The sequence below is a fragment of the Cystoisospora suis genome (genome assembly GCF_002600585.1).
Source record: "Cystoisospora suis strain Wien I chromosome Unknown contig_5045, whole genome shotgun sequence".
NCBI classification, from domain to species: domain Eukaryota; phylum Apicomplexa; class Conoidasida; order Eucoccidiorida; family Sarcocystidae; genus Cystoisospora; species Cystoisospora suis.
The window spans coordinates 1,714-19,315 of NW_027157837.1; the positions used below are offsets into that span (position 1 = coordinate 1,714).

The window sequence follows — 17,602 nt, forward strand, 5'->3', positions numbered from 1 at the left end:
AGTGTGAGGTATCGGCGCGCTATTCGCGCATGCTGCCTTCTGTCGATGAAGCGGCCCCGAGCCGGTGCCTCGCAGAACGACACCGCCGCAAGTGTCGAAGTCGTCGGTTGGAATAGGAAGAACTGCAGTCGTACTCCATCGAAGCGATTCTCGAATCACGGGCGCGGAAGCAACGCGACGGGACATCAGAGCGCCAGTTTTTAGTGAAGTGGAAGGATTCCGAGTTGGAGAAAACATGGGAGGGCTGTAGCACGTTGTATGACACGTTAACGCCGGAGGATATGGAGCTGCTCAACAATGCTAGTGCCGGCGAGGACGCAGCAGTTTAGACGAGGGGATAGCGTAACGCTGGCGGCGCGACTCTGTGCCGCCGCCGTGTGTGCCGTGCAGCGTACCGAGCGCCGTGCTGTAAACGGCCACCGATGAGCTGACTACTGCTCGTCTTTGTCGGTAGCCCTGACAGGTGTTGTGCCTCCGTAAGAAAACAGATATGGATTTTCTAAGATATTGCGGCATCTCTTATAGCGCTGGCGTTACTCCTCCGCCCGCCTGTCCATAGAGGGCCTTTGCGTCAGTGCATCTTTGAGGGTCTTGATTTCCGTTTCTGGAGCGATAGCATGATCAGGTTCGCGTCACCGTGAAGGACGAAACACACACCCCTGGCAAGGGATAAACTCCCGCGCTGTCTCCCATCTTTTGTACTACCGCTCCAACCAACACCCCCGCGAGATCATCGCTCATGCCAGGGGCCCCGAGGGGCGGTTAAAATTCCCAGGAAGGCATGCATGCCACCCTTTGTCTTCAGTCCGCATGCGACAAGACTGGAATACGGCCAGGCTTGCATGCAGTGCGTGTGCATGCATGCCCTGATTGTCAAAGCGACGTTGTGACAATTGAGTCTCAATCCCTTGTTTTGCGAGAGAATTAAGAAAGGCCTACATCGACAGAATTTCTTTTGACCTAGGCTGTTTTAGGATCAAGACCCAGCAGTTTGCAGCTCGCGTGGTACACTGTAGGCTTTCCTCCGTCGTTTTCCTTTCACGTGTGTCGTACTAGTAAGATGCTCGACTGCTTCTGATTTTCTGACGCAGATGTGACTAACACTCCCCGTTTCTTGGTCCAGCAATCATGCAGCTTGGTACGGTAAGCTTCTCATTTCTTGTCAAGATGCTCGCAGGGCTTTTGTGCTAGCTGATTCCCACAATGCGGCCACCTAGTGGCTTTCCGTGGAGGCGGCCGGGCCGGCAGCGTCCGACCCGGTATGGCTCCTCCTTTCATTGTTCCGGGCTTTCATTATCGTCTTTTCCGTCCAGCACTTCTTTCCTCTTCTCTTCTCCCTTGTCGAGCCTCTCTTATCAGCATATGAGTTCCACTTCGCATGTCGTCACAACTTCTTTTCCCTGCTGTCGCCTCTTTCACACCAAGCCCTTTGTCCTCACTCGCCGAGTCCCTCCATACTCGGTCAATACAAAGTCTTGTATTGCAGCAGGCTCGCTGCTCTGTTGGCGTTCATCAAGCTCGTTAGTCAGCCCATGTCATTTAACAACAGACAAGACGTCAAGCTCCGCCTTTTCAGGGGCCTCTAGGGACTTCACCACTCATTCTTATAGCAAGACTGCCCCTCCAGCTCATCACGAGGCCACCAATCTGGCCTGCTCTTCTCCACCTTTTCTTCTTTTCTCCAGGGCTCACATAAGACATTCCTTCTTCTTCTCTTCAATGATGTCTTGTTCGAATACGTATAGGGACTTGGAGCCCTCAACAACCCGGGGATGCATCGATCATGCACAACGTCAACCTTTCTCTCCTTTACACACGTCACGGATCTTCTCGCCTTCCTCAGTGAACACACGCGGTTCTTCGTCAAGGCCTTCCTCGTCCTTATCGCGAAGATCGAGTAGGTTTGGTACTCTGCATAAAGCTTCTTCTCTTCCGTCGTCGAAGACAGATAGATCTCGTACTCTGGGCTCTTCCTTGTTCTCCTCTCTCCCTCAAGTTCCCTTTCGTAAATCTGTTGCTGAGAAGAAGTTGGCCTTCTCTGAAGCATCAGAAGAACGTAGAGAGAATAAGGCACAGATGAGAAAGGGGACTGCATGCACACACGATCGAGAACATGAACTAGCCACACAACAGCATCCATGCAGTACTGGGGAGAACCGCGACTCTTCTCCAGTACAAGTATCGCCCTCTTCAGCAAGTAAATCTTCCTCTCTTCTCGCCATTTCGTCTTCTTCTCCTCCTATCGTGTCCTCTTCCTCAGTCCCAGCAGAGAAAGAAGAAGAGCAGAGAACTTTGCCTGCTTGTGTTCAAGATACTTACATTGACCTTGGGTACGTCGTCGGACTTCTTTTCGTCTTTCTTTCATACGTACTTCTTCTTTTCACTCTATCAGGAGGTACTCCAAACCCAGAAGACCCCTCTTTTCATCTTCTCCTCCCCTATGTCAGGATGCCTAAAGATCTCACGTGATGAGAGGCGGACGACGACCGGGCGCACCTGTGCGTGTGCGTAGCTGAAGCTGTTTCGCAGTGTGTATACAACAGACGCATAGCGCTCTGCAGTTCACGTATATACTCACTCCCCCTAGCAGAGCTTCCCGCGTAGTCTTGATATATAGACAAGGAATTCTCAACGAGTGGAGAGCGCCATGTGATTGAGAGGTATAGACAGAAGAGAAGCTCTGACCGCTGGTCTTCTGTGTATCAGTTGGATGAACCGTTTTCACTTACGTCAGCTGTCTACGAGTTATGGAGATGTACTCACTGCTGTCCTATGTTACAATAGACAGCTCCGTGGACTTCCGTAGGGTTTTACTGTACTTGCACCCTTTCAAAAGTCTCCGCTTTCTTCCCTTTCATCTCCACTCCCACAAGCAAATTCTCATTTTGCAGAGTGAATATGAACGACGTGTCCTCTCAAGTAAAATAGACTTAGGGAGTGAGAGATGAAGTCGAAGGTGTTGGGACGGCATCGTATGTTCTTCTCTGTCGAGGCCTGCTTGCTTCAGTCACACAAAGACAAAAGTGGGGCACGAACTGCGGAGAAAAGGAGAAGCGTCGGTGCCTCATGCCCGATTTGTATCAGGTGTATAGACACAGGCGTGCCCTCGTATAGACATATCTCAATATCTACTTATCTATGTCTTCGTTTCGTGGCATTCGTGAAAGTTGGGAAGTGAGTCTTCTCTTCTATCTTTCACCGGAACAGAGTTCTTCATACGTATATGTGTATGTATATATACCTATGAGGGACATCCAAGTGATAAGCGCTCTGTCTATCAATACGTATGAAGATAAGGATACACATATATATGTAATATGCACCGAAGTCGGTTTAAGCGTACACATGTATACCTGTCTACAAACGAAGTGAAGTGTGGTACAGGTAGGCCAGTATGTTAGTTACGGGTCTGCCCACTGTTTCGTGTGCTCTATCTTTTGTTTGTCATGAGGTATGCGATCAAGACCTTCGATCACTATGAATCAGCTATGAGGCAGTTACAGACAGGCCTCCTTCTGCTTCTTCAAGCTAATCATCACCACTATCTGTCTTCAGCTCGTTCTGAAGCCACTACCACAACAGCTCTCAATACTCAAATGAAGTCTTTCTTCTCGACTCCAACGACAGAGAAATTTCGAAAGCCTCTAGCTAAGAATTATCTTGGTATGGACGACTTTCTTTTCCTTCTTTCACTTGGTAGAAAAGACAGACGCGGCTCACAGTTGACTGTCACAAACCTAGTCTATCTATCGACATGCATATCTAGATCTATCTGCACACGTGTATCTAGAGTTGTCTCCTAGAGTTCTACAGACCCTGCCTACTCTGTAGGATCTTGTGTAGCTAGCATCGTTCTCTCAGTGCACCTGTGTATGCATATGCATGCGTCTACATATAGATGTATGTACGGATGGATCCCTAAACGCGTAAGCCGGGTCTAGCATGTAGAATACATATACAGGGCTTTCGAAGGTTGCACATAGACACATGAGCATCCGTACACACTTGGGGAGACGATGTGTCGATCCTGAGCTCTACACTCTGACTAAAAGCTGGGCTGATTCTCCAGTCCGCATCTCCTCAATAGAATGGCAACCTTTTTCGTTCTCCTCTAAATCATGAAAGCAAGCTCGTGTACTGCTAACTGTTCCAGAAAGCTCAATACCAGAACTCATCGGTTTCTTCTCCATCGGACAAGGCAGAGAACGAGAGAAACGGTAGTGCATGCATTTGATAGCCTGTGGCTTAAGGGGGCACCTGCAATGATCACGACGTTTCGTACTTGAGATGCTTCTGTTTGGTTTCTATGCGAGCATGTGAAGGGCAGCATCGTCTCTCTACGACTGTTTCTTCGTTGGTCGGTCTTTCTACAAGGGTGTGACGTGAGAAAGAGAAGATACATATGAGAATTTCTCTCTTGTACATCTAGAGGTGTTTTATTTTTAGTCCTTTTCATCCGTCTTTCTCTGAAGGAGCTGCGTATCTGTGTTTCTCACACCTCGACTTTTTGACGGAGATAGTTGGCTCCCTCACTCACATCGTCTGTATATCATGCGGTTTTCTTCTTACTTTTTTTCTTCGAGCCGTTGTTGTCTTAACAGATCACAAGTCTGCTTAGATGCACGTTCAGTGTGTTCCCCCCTCTTTCCGCAGTTCGTTTCTAATACGCGGAGGGACGCTGTGAAGTTATGAAGAGCTCGTATATGGTGTTGTAGATAGAAGATGAATGTAGCCGTCTTCTCTGTTCTCTTTTTCCTTCCTTACACAGATATGGCAATGCTTTCACATCAGTACAATAAGCTGACCGAGGCTGTAGACGCGTACAGTAGAGCCCTCGGCCTATATACGGAAGAGGCTGTTGCTGCTGCGGAGAATAATGAAGAGGAAGGAAAGGGAAAGACAGACAGAGAAGGAATTCCGTCGTCTGCTTTTCTTGATGTTTCTAATTGTCTATCATGTCTCGGTAAGAGAGAAATCTATGTGAATGCGGTAAGAATACGCGGGTGGTAATGGTAAAGCTATTCCAGGCATAAGCTCTACTGTTGGCTTGAGGTGAAGCTGGAAGTCTGTGGATCCCTCCGGCTTGCATGGAGTCCTCTGGTACGTAGAGAAGGTGCAGGTATAGATAGATAGCGCACTATTGTAGAGAGCTGAGTCCTTCAGGGAGCTGGATAGGATAGAGGCCGGATGTCAGGATGCATGTCGGTAGGTTGTTCCATAGTTAGAGGCAGGTAGACGGATAGCTACAGATACTGTTGTATGAGGTAGATGTAGACAGCTCTTGACAAGTGCGTAATTTGCAGAGGACGGCGTCCTCTTCATTCAGAGTGCTGGCACACAGGAGAGAGGAGAAAGAAAAGGATTCTCGGTTTACTTTCAGATTGTACACTTTGCTTGCTAGTGAGTTTCTTCTGTGGTCTACTCCGTGCAAGAGAGCGCTTAAATCCACTTTTTCAAATGGATGGTTCTGTTGGGGTACTGATGATCAACCTTCACTTAAGCTCTCACTCGTTTGGTGCGTCACGGGGCCGCCATCGCATATGTGCATGCGTAGGCACACATACATATCCATCACAGATAGATACATACATATTCATAACTACATGTATGCATAGCACGTACATATTCCTACATACATATCCGTACATACATAAACCTTCACATATACATCGACACGCAGTGTGGGTATGTGGGAATCCGGTGGTGCGTCCAGGGGTTGTGGAGACAGACCGTGGTTTGTTGGAGGAAGCACAAATCTACCTGGAGCGAGCGATGTGCTGGAAGTGAGTCAGAAACTTACGGCGCTTGAATGCGAATGGCATATCTCTTCGACCCATTAGTACGGACTAGTGTCTTCCGTTTGTGCGCGCTACCTCATCTCTTGTGTCTACGTGACAGACACAAGAGGTAGGTCTAGATCTACACATTTATCTATACATACCCATCTAGAGAGCGTGTCATTCGTATTTGAATGCGGCCAACTTATGCAAACTGACGAAGAACTTCACATGATGGCCAACGCATTTCACGAGCTCTGAAGATGGAAATCTCTCTGAACTGTATAGGGACATATGCAAGACCTGTATGAGCAGATGGACACCACACTCTCCTGGGTAAAGAAGTACTGGCAGCTTCCACGTTATACATTCTCCATGTGTGGTCGAGGGAGCTCCTTAGAAAAGACGCTGTGCTGCCTGTTTCCCCCTGACAGGGTTTATATGCATGCATTATGCGGCCGAGGAAGTGAAAACACCCCTTTCTTCTGATGGAGAGGGAATCGCGAGGACAATGCCTGCCATCCACCTTAGAGTGTCGCTGCTAGGTCATACGAAGATTAGGGAGCGCCACCCTGGAAGTGTAGGGGACGGCGGGCTGGAGGGAGCAACGACGTGATTTGTACGAGAGGAATATTGTCTGGACTTGTCTGTAGAAGCGTAATGCCTCTTTCTCTAGTTTGCCTCAACTTGGTGTATATGATTCTTTGCAGAGTTGCTATGATTCATGGATTTCCACTGTCCAGCGTCCTCTCTGCGAGAGGAGACAGAGACACGAAAGGCGAACTCCTGAAGGAGAAGACGACAAACGAAAAGACTCTGGAACTTTCGAACGAAGCAGCAACTCAACTGTTTCATGCCCCTCTACAGCCCAATACAGTCTACTTCGACACTATGAACAGCTTGGGCGGGGTGTATCTCCGACAAGGAAAAGTGTTGGGCAGTATCATGTGTTTCCGCTTTGCTGTCGAGTGTATGTATGCCTTATGTGAGCTCTACACAGGCCGTCGTTTTCGCCATCTAGGGGCATCATCAAACAAAAGTAAAGATGCTCCGAAGAAGGACAGCGAGGGAAAAGAAGTTAGTGAGTCCCCCATTGAAAGGGCGGAAGCAGCTGACAACGTGACTTTGTTCAAGATCTTTCATGCCGAAGACATGCAGGTAGTTTCTTCCCAAGAAGGGTCTCCTTCTCCTTCCTCTGACTCATCACCGCCTGTCTCGTCATCGTTACCTCGGGAATGTACCTCTAATACACCCGGCTTAACAAATAGCTCTGCTACTCCGACAACTTCCCTTCCGGCCTCGTCTCCCCCCGTTTTCGCGTACTTCTTCACAGTGTTATGTGAGGCCCTTCAGACTGAGCGTGCAGCAGCTCAAAGGGAAGCTCTCGCTCAGGAAAAGGAGACAGAGGAGTTAGAGAAAATGAAAAGACAGCAGCAAACAGAGGACGCTACAGCAGCTTTCACTGGAGACCGCACGCGCCGTGAGACTTCGATTGAGGAACATCGCCTTCCATCCAGGACGCCCGTACAGCGACAGCCGAAAAGTTTAGCCGAGGATATGCTGCCGTATGGCACGATTGTCTTCTATAATCTAGGTAAGGAGTTACATAGAAAGACATCAATACAGCGTGCATTCTCCCCCACGTCCCGAGGCGGGTTAGACGTTTTCCGGCTTCATGCTTCTACTCCTGGAGTTGTTTCATTCCTCCTCTCAATGTCACTCGTGGTATACAAACGTCGTTTTCTTCATGAATCTTTTCCTCGCAGCATCTCTCCCGGCGGCAGTGGTTACCTCTTTTGAGAGGAGCTGGTCCGTTTTAGTGGTGCAGGGATAGCCTAGCTTCTAGATTGAATAGTCTGCATCCAGACGAGGAATTGCCCGTGAGTTATTGCCAGCTTTCCACAGCTGCAGCTTGTCATTGACGTCTCGAGCATGGAAATCTGAAAAAGCAATCGAGAAAGTGGGCTTTGGGATCTGGAGTGTGGAGGCGAGCGTGTGAATCGAGATCGAAAGAACAGAAGCAAAGATCGTAGAAGGGGAGAGAGTCAAGTGGGCAACGGAGGCAGGAGTCGGAGTCGGCGTGGCATGTCCAAGTTGAGAGTGCCTGGGTATTCCATCCCTCTCGGCGTCACTTCTCTTGTGTTCTCTCTATTGCACGGAGCTGTCAAAATACTCGTTGGATGCGTATGTGTGTGGCGGTCTTGATGCAGCGCAGAGTTTGCTGAGGCTAGGCAAGCCCACGGAAGCACGAGAGGCTCTTGAACAGGCGAGTACTTGACCCTTCAAATAGAATAGAATCCGTGTGTCATATCTGGGAAGTTAAGGTCTCGGAAGTCCCACTTGGTGTTGTAAATTACAGGTAGTAGTGCGCAGCTTGTGTAACCGCCCAACAAGGAAGGCGTCGAGAGTGTCTCAGCTCAGGACTTGTCTTTTTCTTACCTTCCCTAAGTTTCTTGTCAAAAGGTATCAGCAACCTCCGAGCAACTGCAGTATGGCGGTGCGCTCGTCAGTCGGCCCGTTTCGAAGTGCTAATTTTTCCTCGTCTTCTCTGATGTTTGTAGGCTGAAGCCCTGGCACGGCTCTCGGCTAATGAGGATCTTCAGAAGAGAGTGATCAACTTACAAGAAAATCTTTCCACCTCTCTGCAGCCCGACAAATGATTCAGCTGGTTTATTATGCAGTTCGGTATCGTGCCTGTCTGCGGAAACATCGTCTTCATACAACGTCCGCGCCGCCGTTCTTATTGTCTTTAAGCTGTGTGGCCCACCTCTCCTCTCTCTGGAATTGGTCAACTCAACAGTGTGGAGCTCATGGCTGTTAGTCAGAACTCGTCCTGCTACGCCTGCTGAGGTCTGTATTCGTCTCTCGAGAGATACATTTCTCTGTTATGGAGAGAAACTTTCATTTTTGGAAGAACTCCCAAAGCGTGAGACCGTGAGATGAAAGCGACAGCGGACAATCGGGTTCAACGCTTAGGCGCTACGTGAAAGTAACAGAGCTTCAAGGCACTGCAGTAACACCGGACTTTACGGGCAGGCGTGCATAAGGGGCTACACAGGGACCCGGAACACTTCTCTATAGGCGATGAATTACCGAACGTGGCTGACAGCGGGCACTTCGCAAAGAGGGCAGAGAAGTGTGGGTTAGCTGTGCTCATGCAACGGCCGGGTGCAAGGAAGAGCTCAAGGGCATCTTCGTTGATCCTGACCGTTTTTAAGGTCGAAGATCGCCGTAGTTGTAAAGAGTGCGTGACCTGTTCCGAAGACAAGGATATTTGAGCAGCATAACGGCTGCAAGTTCTTGCATGAACGTCAAAACAACGTTGAGCGCCAAAAAAAGACGTTGACAAAAGCACCAAAACCGACAAAGAAAAATGCCAAAGCGGAGGCCTGCTTTTTCCCCCTGTCTCACGGGCTTTGCTTCTGCCGCGCTATATTTGGCAGCGAGGCCTTTGCCGCACATCATCCCTGGCGTATTGTGCACCCGGTCCGAACATGTACATTTCGTACATGTCCATTGAGCACACTCGGTCGACGGAGGTTACTTTTCGTCTTGGGCTCGTTCCAGAGCTGAATCGCGGGGTGACTCCTTCACACACCTTGACCTACCTCAGCGTGAAGAAGTCCTGGGCGGTGCTCCGCGATGCTGGCGCCGGGTCCGATCGAGAAATCGCTCCCGCAGGATCAGGAGGGCGTTTTCGAGGACCGAAGAAGGACAAACTAGCTGCGCTCTGCTGTTTTCAAACTCGGAACCCGCGCTTTACGCAGACGGTATTGAAGAGTTTGTAGCTACGAGGACACGTTCTCTTTGGATTCTTGGTTTCATACTTGATGCAGTTCGCGTAGCCGTCACTGATGTACCCGTCGTCACAGTTGTGGGAAGGAGGGAAGGTCTCCAGGACAATGCAAGATCCGCCCCTCATCTTCGATCCATCCGGGCACGTAGCAACGGCCGTACGCTGCACCTGACGTACGCAGTTCGGTTCGACCAGCTTGAACCCTCGAGGACAGGTGAACTGTGTTTCGGCGGTGAAGACACGTACACAAGTACCCTGGGGCGTGAGCTCACCTTGCTCACAGGTGTAGTGGGGACTGTCATTATCCTGCGACACGCAGTAGCCATCCTTCACAAGCTCCAGTCCATCAGGACAACGCTGCTCAGCCTTCTGACTGCTCTCACGGACACACATACCCTCCCTCGTGAGTTTGAACCCAGGCTCGCACTCCTGGTGCATACCACCGGTGGTGCGGCGTACACATTGCCCGTTGTACACCGAGTAGTCGTTGGGACAAACCAGGGTTGCGTCAGCCACGTGCACGGCTTCGCAGCCTTTTCCATTAGCTGTCTCGACTGTCCCCTCAGGGCATTCGCTTGCCGGCTTCACAGAAGTCTGACGAATGCATACTCCGTTCTTGTAGTCGAACTTCGGCGGGCACTCAGGTTTCGCTGCTTTCTCCAGTCGCTTCACGCATGTGGATCCCTCCAGCTGATAGCCATCCTCGCACTTCCATGTGGGCTCCGTCAGCTGGGAAAGGATACATTCTTTTCCGTTGAAATCATACCCACTCGGACACACAGCGTTCGGCTGTAGCCTGACGACATTCTTGCAGACTCCGTGATCCATGCGGAAGCCGTGAGGGCATTTCTGGTCTGCGCGAACAGTATCTACCTTCACGCACAACCCATTTTCCAGCTGGTAACCACGGGCGCACGCCGCATGCGATGGCAGAGACTCTACAAGAATGCACTTGTCACCTGACCGCCGAGATCCGGGAGGGCAGTAAGTATCCGGCTTTGTTTTGACGTCTCGCACGCACACGTCGCCTGAAAGCTTGTAGCCTTCATCGCATCGTGGGACTGCTCTAGTCTCCTGGGACCGCATACACGCTGTTCCCGTGAAGGTGTAGTCTCTTGGACAGCTTGCCAGGGCTTTGATTACGTCCTCGACCTCGCATTTGTCGCCGATAAGACGCTCACCCTCGGAACATGTCAGAACACTCTTCACTTCCCTCTCCGTCACACATTCCCCGTTCTGCGCGAAAGAGAACCAGGCATTCACAGACCAGCGGAGTCCGATACGCCACTCTGGAACCAACATCCGTGCATACAATAGCGAGGAACTGCAATGCTAAGTCACCGGATACTACAGGGCAGGCTGGAAAGTACGATGCAGAACACCCCGGTCGGAGCCAGCTTGCTTTGAGACATGTATGCCGTGCGGTTGGGCACAGGAACACGTACACCTGCCACCGTTGATCGCCCTGCCACGGACTACTTTTCTTTTCGAATTTCTCCTCGATCTGTGAAGACTGTGGAAACATTACCTCGTATGAAGCTCGGGGAGGACACAGCGCCAGAGGCTTTCGCGCAACTTCTTTCCTGCAAACTCCAGCAGCTAGCGTGTACCCTGAAGGGCACTCTTCCGCAGCTGCAACAACGTCTTCATTCCCGGCGATGAGCGGCACAACGTCTTGAGCGACTACAGCCCTCGCGGCCAAGCAGAGAATCACGAGGAAAAAACCCCGTTGTTCCATCTTCGTAGCTGCCTCTCCGTGTAGCCCAGTCTTACTCTGGTTAGGCAACAGAGCCAGAAAGACACTGGAATGGATTCCCTATCCCTGAGAATCCTGTGCAAGTGCAGGCCTTTACACGCTAACGTTCTCCAGCTCGGAAAACCATGTGTCGCGCTGTGGAACCTGTGGTCTATCCGAACACAGCCAACCTGACGCGGAGAGGGATGTCCCAGGACCTCACAAAAACATGAAGTGGTGTCTCCCCGAAGACTGTACTGTCAACTTCACCAAGGAAGATGTCCGGACACAATGAGTCGCTGCAAGCAAGAGTCATAGAGGGGGCGGCTCCGGCTCATCACTGACAACTGACGCCGACTTCTGCTGGGGCAAAAGCTGGCGGCTTTTGGCTCAGATCAAGTCGGGTTGAGTGAGCAGCGCTTTCTACAGTATAGGGGTGCTGCCCTGACTACTTTGACGCGTGCTGCTTCCCGGAGGCTTCTTACTTAGTCGTCAGTAGAACGTGGCACCTCCTGAGTCGCCACAAAAGCGTCGCTACCTTGTCCTCGGAAGGTGCCCCAGGCTCTCATCGGTGAGAGATGTGGGTAGACCAGCCCTCCGTGTTCCCCTATACACTCAAGTTGTGCCATGATACCAATCACCCGGAGCCCGTGTAGTTCGAGTTCAACTTGCTCGTAGGAAGCTGCAAGTCTGCACGGTACCCTCTCTATCACGTCATGGGCCGACGCGGTCCTCTCGAACTTCTAAATGTCGAGAGGAATCAATGCGTTGTAGAGTTTTCTGCCACCAACACCCGCGTAGCCCCGCAAGGCGAAGTCTGCTCTAGAATTGTCCAGGCCGACGTAATACAACGGGAAATGGACGTTAAGTCCACCGGCACACCGAAGTCGTTCTGTGAATCTGCGTGTTCGCCAAGCCGGAGTCCCAGTTGTGGCAGCTGACGCAACCCTTCTATACACGTTATCCACATACCTGAGTTTAGTGATAGCACAAGGGTCCTGGCGTGCGGTGCCGTAGGACCGCTGGTAACAAGGTTCAAGCAGCTTGTTCTGGCCAGTTGCTGCCACGAGCTGTAAGCCCGCCTGCCGCAGCACAGAACTATCCACAGCCTGCTGCAGAAGTGCGTAAAGGCTAATCTTGCTTTATGCGGTGTTGCAAGCGTCGACTCAGCCTGCCGGCCACATTCCCAGTAGACGGCAACGCCGGGCTGCCCGTTCTACGCGCTTGCACCACGGCCGCCAATCGGTCTGCGTACGCGTGGTTCTCACGTTGCAAGGGAAGGTAGGGAGCGCTTTGCCGCGCGCCGTCATGTAGTCGCGGGAACTGGCTGACTGTTCGGTCTTCTTTTTTGCAAGAACCTTCTTGCACCTCCGAGAAATATGGAAACCACACCTTCCCTTTTTCCTGTTATTTCCCTTCATCTTCACTGGCACGTGGTTCGGGAGTTGACAGTGAGGCCGGTCAGTGTTTCCGCTGGTAGTGGCTGGCTTGCGAGCAGAAAGCTTTTCTAGCGGCATTGCTCACGGGTCAAGGGACTCGGGATCGGAAGCCTGTCAGGTTCTGTCCAATTGTGAGAGTGTTCCTGAATTCCAAACTTCCGCATTTTTGTGGGCTTTTCGCTGGCTCTTCATCTGCCTGAGTAACCGCACTCAGTGGTCTTTCACAGCGACAGCACTGCTCCTGAGCAGGTATTTACCCTGGACTGTCCCCGAGGGTCTCGCGATGAACATGCATCGACGGTCGCTGTTTCGTGGGCTTGAGCGCGCCTGGAGTTCAAGGTGGTGTGGCTCACAGGGGGGTCTATTTTCCCGTGTCTGGTGTGCCTTTTCACTTGTGACTCGGCATTTCTAGAGTGCTCGGTTGTTTTTTTTGTAGTAGGTGAAGGCATGGGTGATTATCTCCATGTTTTTGCATTTTCGTTGAAAGGTCACCAAGGGAGTTTGTGTTCGCGCTATCTCAGGGACGTGGCTGCTCGATGCGTTCTTGTAAAGCGTCTTGTTTCTGAAGCGTGGTATAATCAAGGGAGTTTGGTTCATAGGTAGCTTAGGTTTCTACTAAAAATGCTGTCCAGTGTTTTCGGAGGAGAAGGAGCGGGAGGCTCGGAACGCCGTGCTCGGTGTCCATCGCCTGAACTTGAAGAACACGAGGGTGGTGAGAGCGACAACGACGGCACCACTTCTTCCCGTCAAAATCGTCCATCATCCCTTTCTGAGAACCCTTCGTCTCCAACTTCTACGCAGGGTAGTCCGGGTGATTCTTCTTCTCTCCAAGGGACGTCTCCCCTCCCTACTAGCAAGCCTCCTCAAGATGGTAGTGAGTCTCATCTAGCTACCCGCGCATCCGCTCATTCAGAAGTGCTGGCCGCACAGACAAGTCAGTCGGGTAAAAGTAGCACAACCGGGGGAGGGGTACAGCCGGAGGATACTGGCAGCGCTTGTCTATCTTCTCTTCAGCATCCTCCCGAGAAGGCTCACACAAGTGGACGACTGGGTTCATCAGGAATTACCTCCATTTGCGACCCATCGCTTCCTCTCTGTGATTCTACCTCCAACACGGACGCATTATCTTCATCATCGTCCTCCTCCTCAGCCATCCAGGAGGAGGAGAACAACAATCTCCCCCGCGAGGGAGGTGGAAAGTCGTCGTTTCCTGTGTCTTGTTATTCATTCACTTCAAGCACAACGACAGCTACCCCAGCACGTCATAGTTTTCTCCCCTATCTTAGTAGTGGCAGCGGTAGCAGTAGCACAAGCTTCGGTGCGAACATGCGTCAACAGACGGTCATTTCACAGCAGGGGACTGCCACAACAACTACCGCTGCTACTGTTGAAGAGAACAGCGCCCATGACACGACTACTATCACTACCTCCACGACTACAACCACTTTCTCTTCCCGGCGCTGGAATTCGTTAGGTGCTTTATTATCTTCTTCTTCGTCATCATCATCATCTTTGAATTCACCCTCGTCCTCTCCACCTCAGAGCGACGGTCACGTAATGAATCATCCAGACGACAAACGGCCTCCGTATTCCTGGATTCATCCCGAGATTTCTAAGAGCCCTGGACCCCGTGCTGCCCATTCATGCGATGTTATAGGGACGAAACTGTTCCTCTTTGGAGGGTGGAACGGGAAATGTGCTTTAGGTGACTTGTATGTCTTCGATACACAGAAGCTTCGTTGGTACCATATTAAACAAGATCCTGAGACATGTGGTCGCCCTCCTAAAGCTCGCAATAATCATGCCACAGCAACGGTTGGTGATAAGATCTTTATACATGGGGGACATGACGGAACCCAATGGCTATCAGACTTACATATACTTGATACAACCCCAGCACATGCAGGAAAGTATACAGGACTTGTATGGACTTCACCTCAGTTCACAGGATGGAAACCTTGCCCGAGAGCTTGTCATTCTCTTACACGTGTAAATGAGAAACTGTATCTCTATGGAGGCTTTGATGGACATGAGTGCTTTCAAGATCTTGATATTCTTGATCTAGAAACTATGGCATGGATTCGACCAGCCATCTCCGGCAAAAAACCTAAGGCTCGGAATGCACACACCATGACTGCTGTCGGGACCAAGCTTGTTCTATGTGGAGGACATAGCGGAAAAACACACATAACCGATGTTCATGTCTTCGATACGGCAACTCTCTCATGGTCAGAGGTAATCAAAATTATCGAAAAGACACGTGGCGTTCACATTCTCCACTCCTGGGAAGAGCGTCGATATGTCTGCAGTCTGAGATCTTATAGGAACGCTGTTATGTTTATGTCTTTATCTATGTATTGATGTGTCTTCTTTCAATTGTCTATCCCTTCCTTGACTTACGTGCGCATATATCTCGTGGAATTGCACCTCGGTTTTTCTTTGCTCCAGTGAGGTTTCGCTACAGGGTATGAAGAACAATCGACGGCTTTCACCTTTGCATGTGGCCACTGCATATGCATCCTCTTGAAGGCTCTTGTCATCGGCATCCTCGGTAGCTCCATAGAAGCTCTTCATTTTGAATATCTGGGTGGGGTATTCTTTCGTCTTTCCGAACAGTTTGCGTGTTTTAGCGGGATAGATAGTAAGGGTGAGCGTCCACCACGACATGTTCTCCAGCACACAGCTCTCCTTCGATGTAGAAAGGTAGATATAGGTAGGGGGATTATCGAAGTGTCATGTGTATATACAGGGGGGACTTCTTGCATCATCGTTATCTCAGATGTGGCTCATGCAACTGTGACTAGATTGCGGCTGATTCCTACATGTTCTCTGGCTAGACATTTTGAATGGAAGACTTTCTGTGTTTTTGATTGATCGATTCTCTCATCAATGAAGAGAGAAGGACAGACAAGAAAGAAGGAAGATAGAGAGGGGGGGTGTCACGTTGATTTGGAGACCGGAGTGAACTTGTGTGTTCTTTTACCTTTCTTGTCTAGTTCCGTGGGAGATCTTCTTTCTTCGTATTTTTTGTCATTGGAGTATCTTCTTTCAGCCCCCTTTAGGTTGTTTTTTCTTTCTCTCTGCCTGTTGACATGCATGTACAGCCGGAGATCCGAGGGTTCCCTCCACCAGCTCTACGTGGTCATACAGCTAATCTGATCGGTCATAAGATCTTTCTTTTTGGGGGGTTCGACGGCAAGAGCCGTACTAATGAAGTTTACATTCTAGATACAAGAACTCGATCATGGTTGCTTGTTCCAGATGTCTCATCCCCCTCTTCGTCTTCCTCTTCATCTTCTCCTTTCTCATACTCTCAGTCGGGAGAGTCTTCAGCCATCACAAGTTCACGACTAGCTACAAAGAGAACGAGCGAAACCGCACAAGAAGGAGATGAGGATGGACATAGTAGGGGTAGTATGTGTGGTGGGGCTCGAGGAGGGGGAATGACATCTCTTAGAACCTCAACTACAGGAGCGTCTACCAGCTGTTCATCGACACATCGAAGGGTGATCTCTCCCCCTCCTCCAGCAAGACAGAGTCACAGTGCAGCTTTAGTAGGAAATCGCAAGGTCTTTGTCTTTGGAGGTTTCGATGGGTTTCGTTGGTTGAATGATTTGTATATCTTAGATACAAGTCACTTCGAAGAGGATGTTCTACATGAATCGACAGTACGGCAGTTTGTCGAGAATATGCGGACTCTCGTCAACTCGCCCGATTTCTCGGACATTGTCCTTGTTGTCGAAGGCCGAGATATCTGCGCCCATAAGTGTATTCTAGCAGCAAACTGTGAATTCTTTCGCCAAATGTTCGCTGGAAATATGATGGAAAGCCGCCAAAGTCATATCACCATCCCTGGCTGGTCTTATGATGCTTATATAGCTATGATTGAATTCTTATATACAGGCAAGCTCTCGGATACAAGAACTCACGTCGCTTGTGAGGTAGGTCGTCATCGTTGTCGTGGGTAGGTCGTCGTTCTTCTTCTTCTTATGATCCTTGGCTGTTCACCCCTTGGGGGGTGTCTATGCATCGAAGAAAAGGAAAGATTTAGATCGGTCCACTCTCTATTGCACGTTCTTGGAGATGGCTGATCTTCGTATAAGCATCAAGCTGTAGAAAAAGCGTAGAAAGATGGATACTCGTAGCTAGTTCTTCACATCGCACGTGCCAGTTCTGGGTTAGTCTCTCCTTCTCACGCTGTGTTAGATCTCGACTGCGTCTATGAAGAGAGAAGACAGGGAGAGGGAAGGGACGGTAGGAATGTTTGTTTAAACACAAGACTGTTGGGGTGGATGAACTTCTAGGCGACATCAATAGGAGGTTCGGGTTTTACACTCGTGTATATAATACCACACAGTCATTTGGTCCCCTGTTGACATTCGCATTTTTTTACATATATATATATATATATGTATATGTAGGACGCTAGATAGATAGATCGATAGAGATTTAGTTGCGCAGGGACGTCTGTATTTCCCGTGTGCTTGTCCAGCTCTCTTCATCTGTTTATACAGGTGAATATATGTACGTGTATATGTGTGATATGTACATTCCATGTATCTATAGACATGACACGTAAGCAGCTTAATGTATATAGGCTGGAGGAACGTTAGTGGGCGGGCTCTGTTTATTGTCTATGTGAGCATTTGGCTGGTCTACAACTTTAAGGGGAGAGTATGAATGAAAGTGCGACTTCCTCTCCCGTTCTTTCCATGCCTCCTGTATGTGAACTGTCTAGCTAGCGCGGGCTGGTAGCTACTACACCTCACCAAATATACACATACCTACATTCTACAGGACTGAATAGGAAGACAGAAATGATAGGCAACTCATTCTCAGAAGCGAAAAGACTTTT

At 49.9% G+C, this 17,602-nt stretch overlaps 3 protein-coding genes across 3 annotated transcripts; 2 read left to right on the plus strand and 1 right to left on the minus strand.

Annotated features, from left to right (window-relative positions):
* The first annotated feature begins 780 nt into the window (after positions 1–780).
* CSUI_008805 (tetratricopeptide repeat-containing protein) lies at positions 781–8,616 on the plus strand. The gene is made up of 7 exons (XM_068068929.1): positions 781–2,330; positions 3,452–3,663; positions 4,769–4,963; positions 5,714–5,783; positions 6,488–7,371; positions 7,988–8,055; positions 8,339–8,616. The coding sequence occupies exons 1-6, from the start codon at positions 1,204–1,206 to the stop codon at positions 8,053–8,055; spliced, it is 2,556 nt and encodes an 851-aa protein (XP_067919093.1). The 5' UTR covers positions 781–1,203; the 3' UTR covers positions 8,339–8,616.
* A 416-nt stretch (positions 8,617–9,032) lies between these two features.
* On the minus strand, positions 9,033–11,580 carry CSUI_008806 (oocyst wall protein). The gene is made up of 2 exons (XM_068068930.1): positions 11,102–11,580; positions 9,033–10,809 (listed from the first exon to the last, which is right to left on the minus strand). The coding sequence occupies exons 1-2, from the start codon at positions 11,309–11,311 to the stop codon at positions 9,517–9,519; spliced, it is 1,503 nt and encodes a 500-aa protein (XP_067919094.1). The 5' UTR covers positions 11,312–11,580; the 3' UTR covers positions 9,033–9,516.
* Positions 11,581–12,641: 1,061 nt separating this feature from the next.
* CSUI_008807 (kelch repeat protein) lies at positions 12,642–16,715 on the plus strand (the record flags this gene model as incomplete). The annotated part of the gene is made up of 2 exons (XM_068068931.1): positions 12,642–14,982; positions 15,852–16,715. The coding sequence occupies exons 1-2, from the start codon at positions 13,369–13,371 to the stop codon at positions 16,713–16,715; spliced, it is 2,478 nt and encodes an 825-aa protein (XP_067919095.1). The 5' UTR covers positions 12,642–13,368.
* Positions 16,716–17,602: the final 887 nt, after the last annotated feature.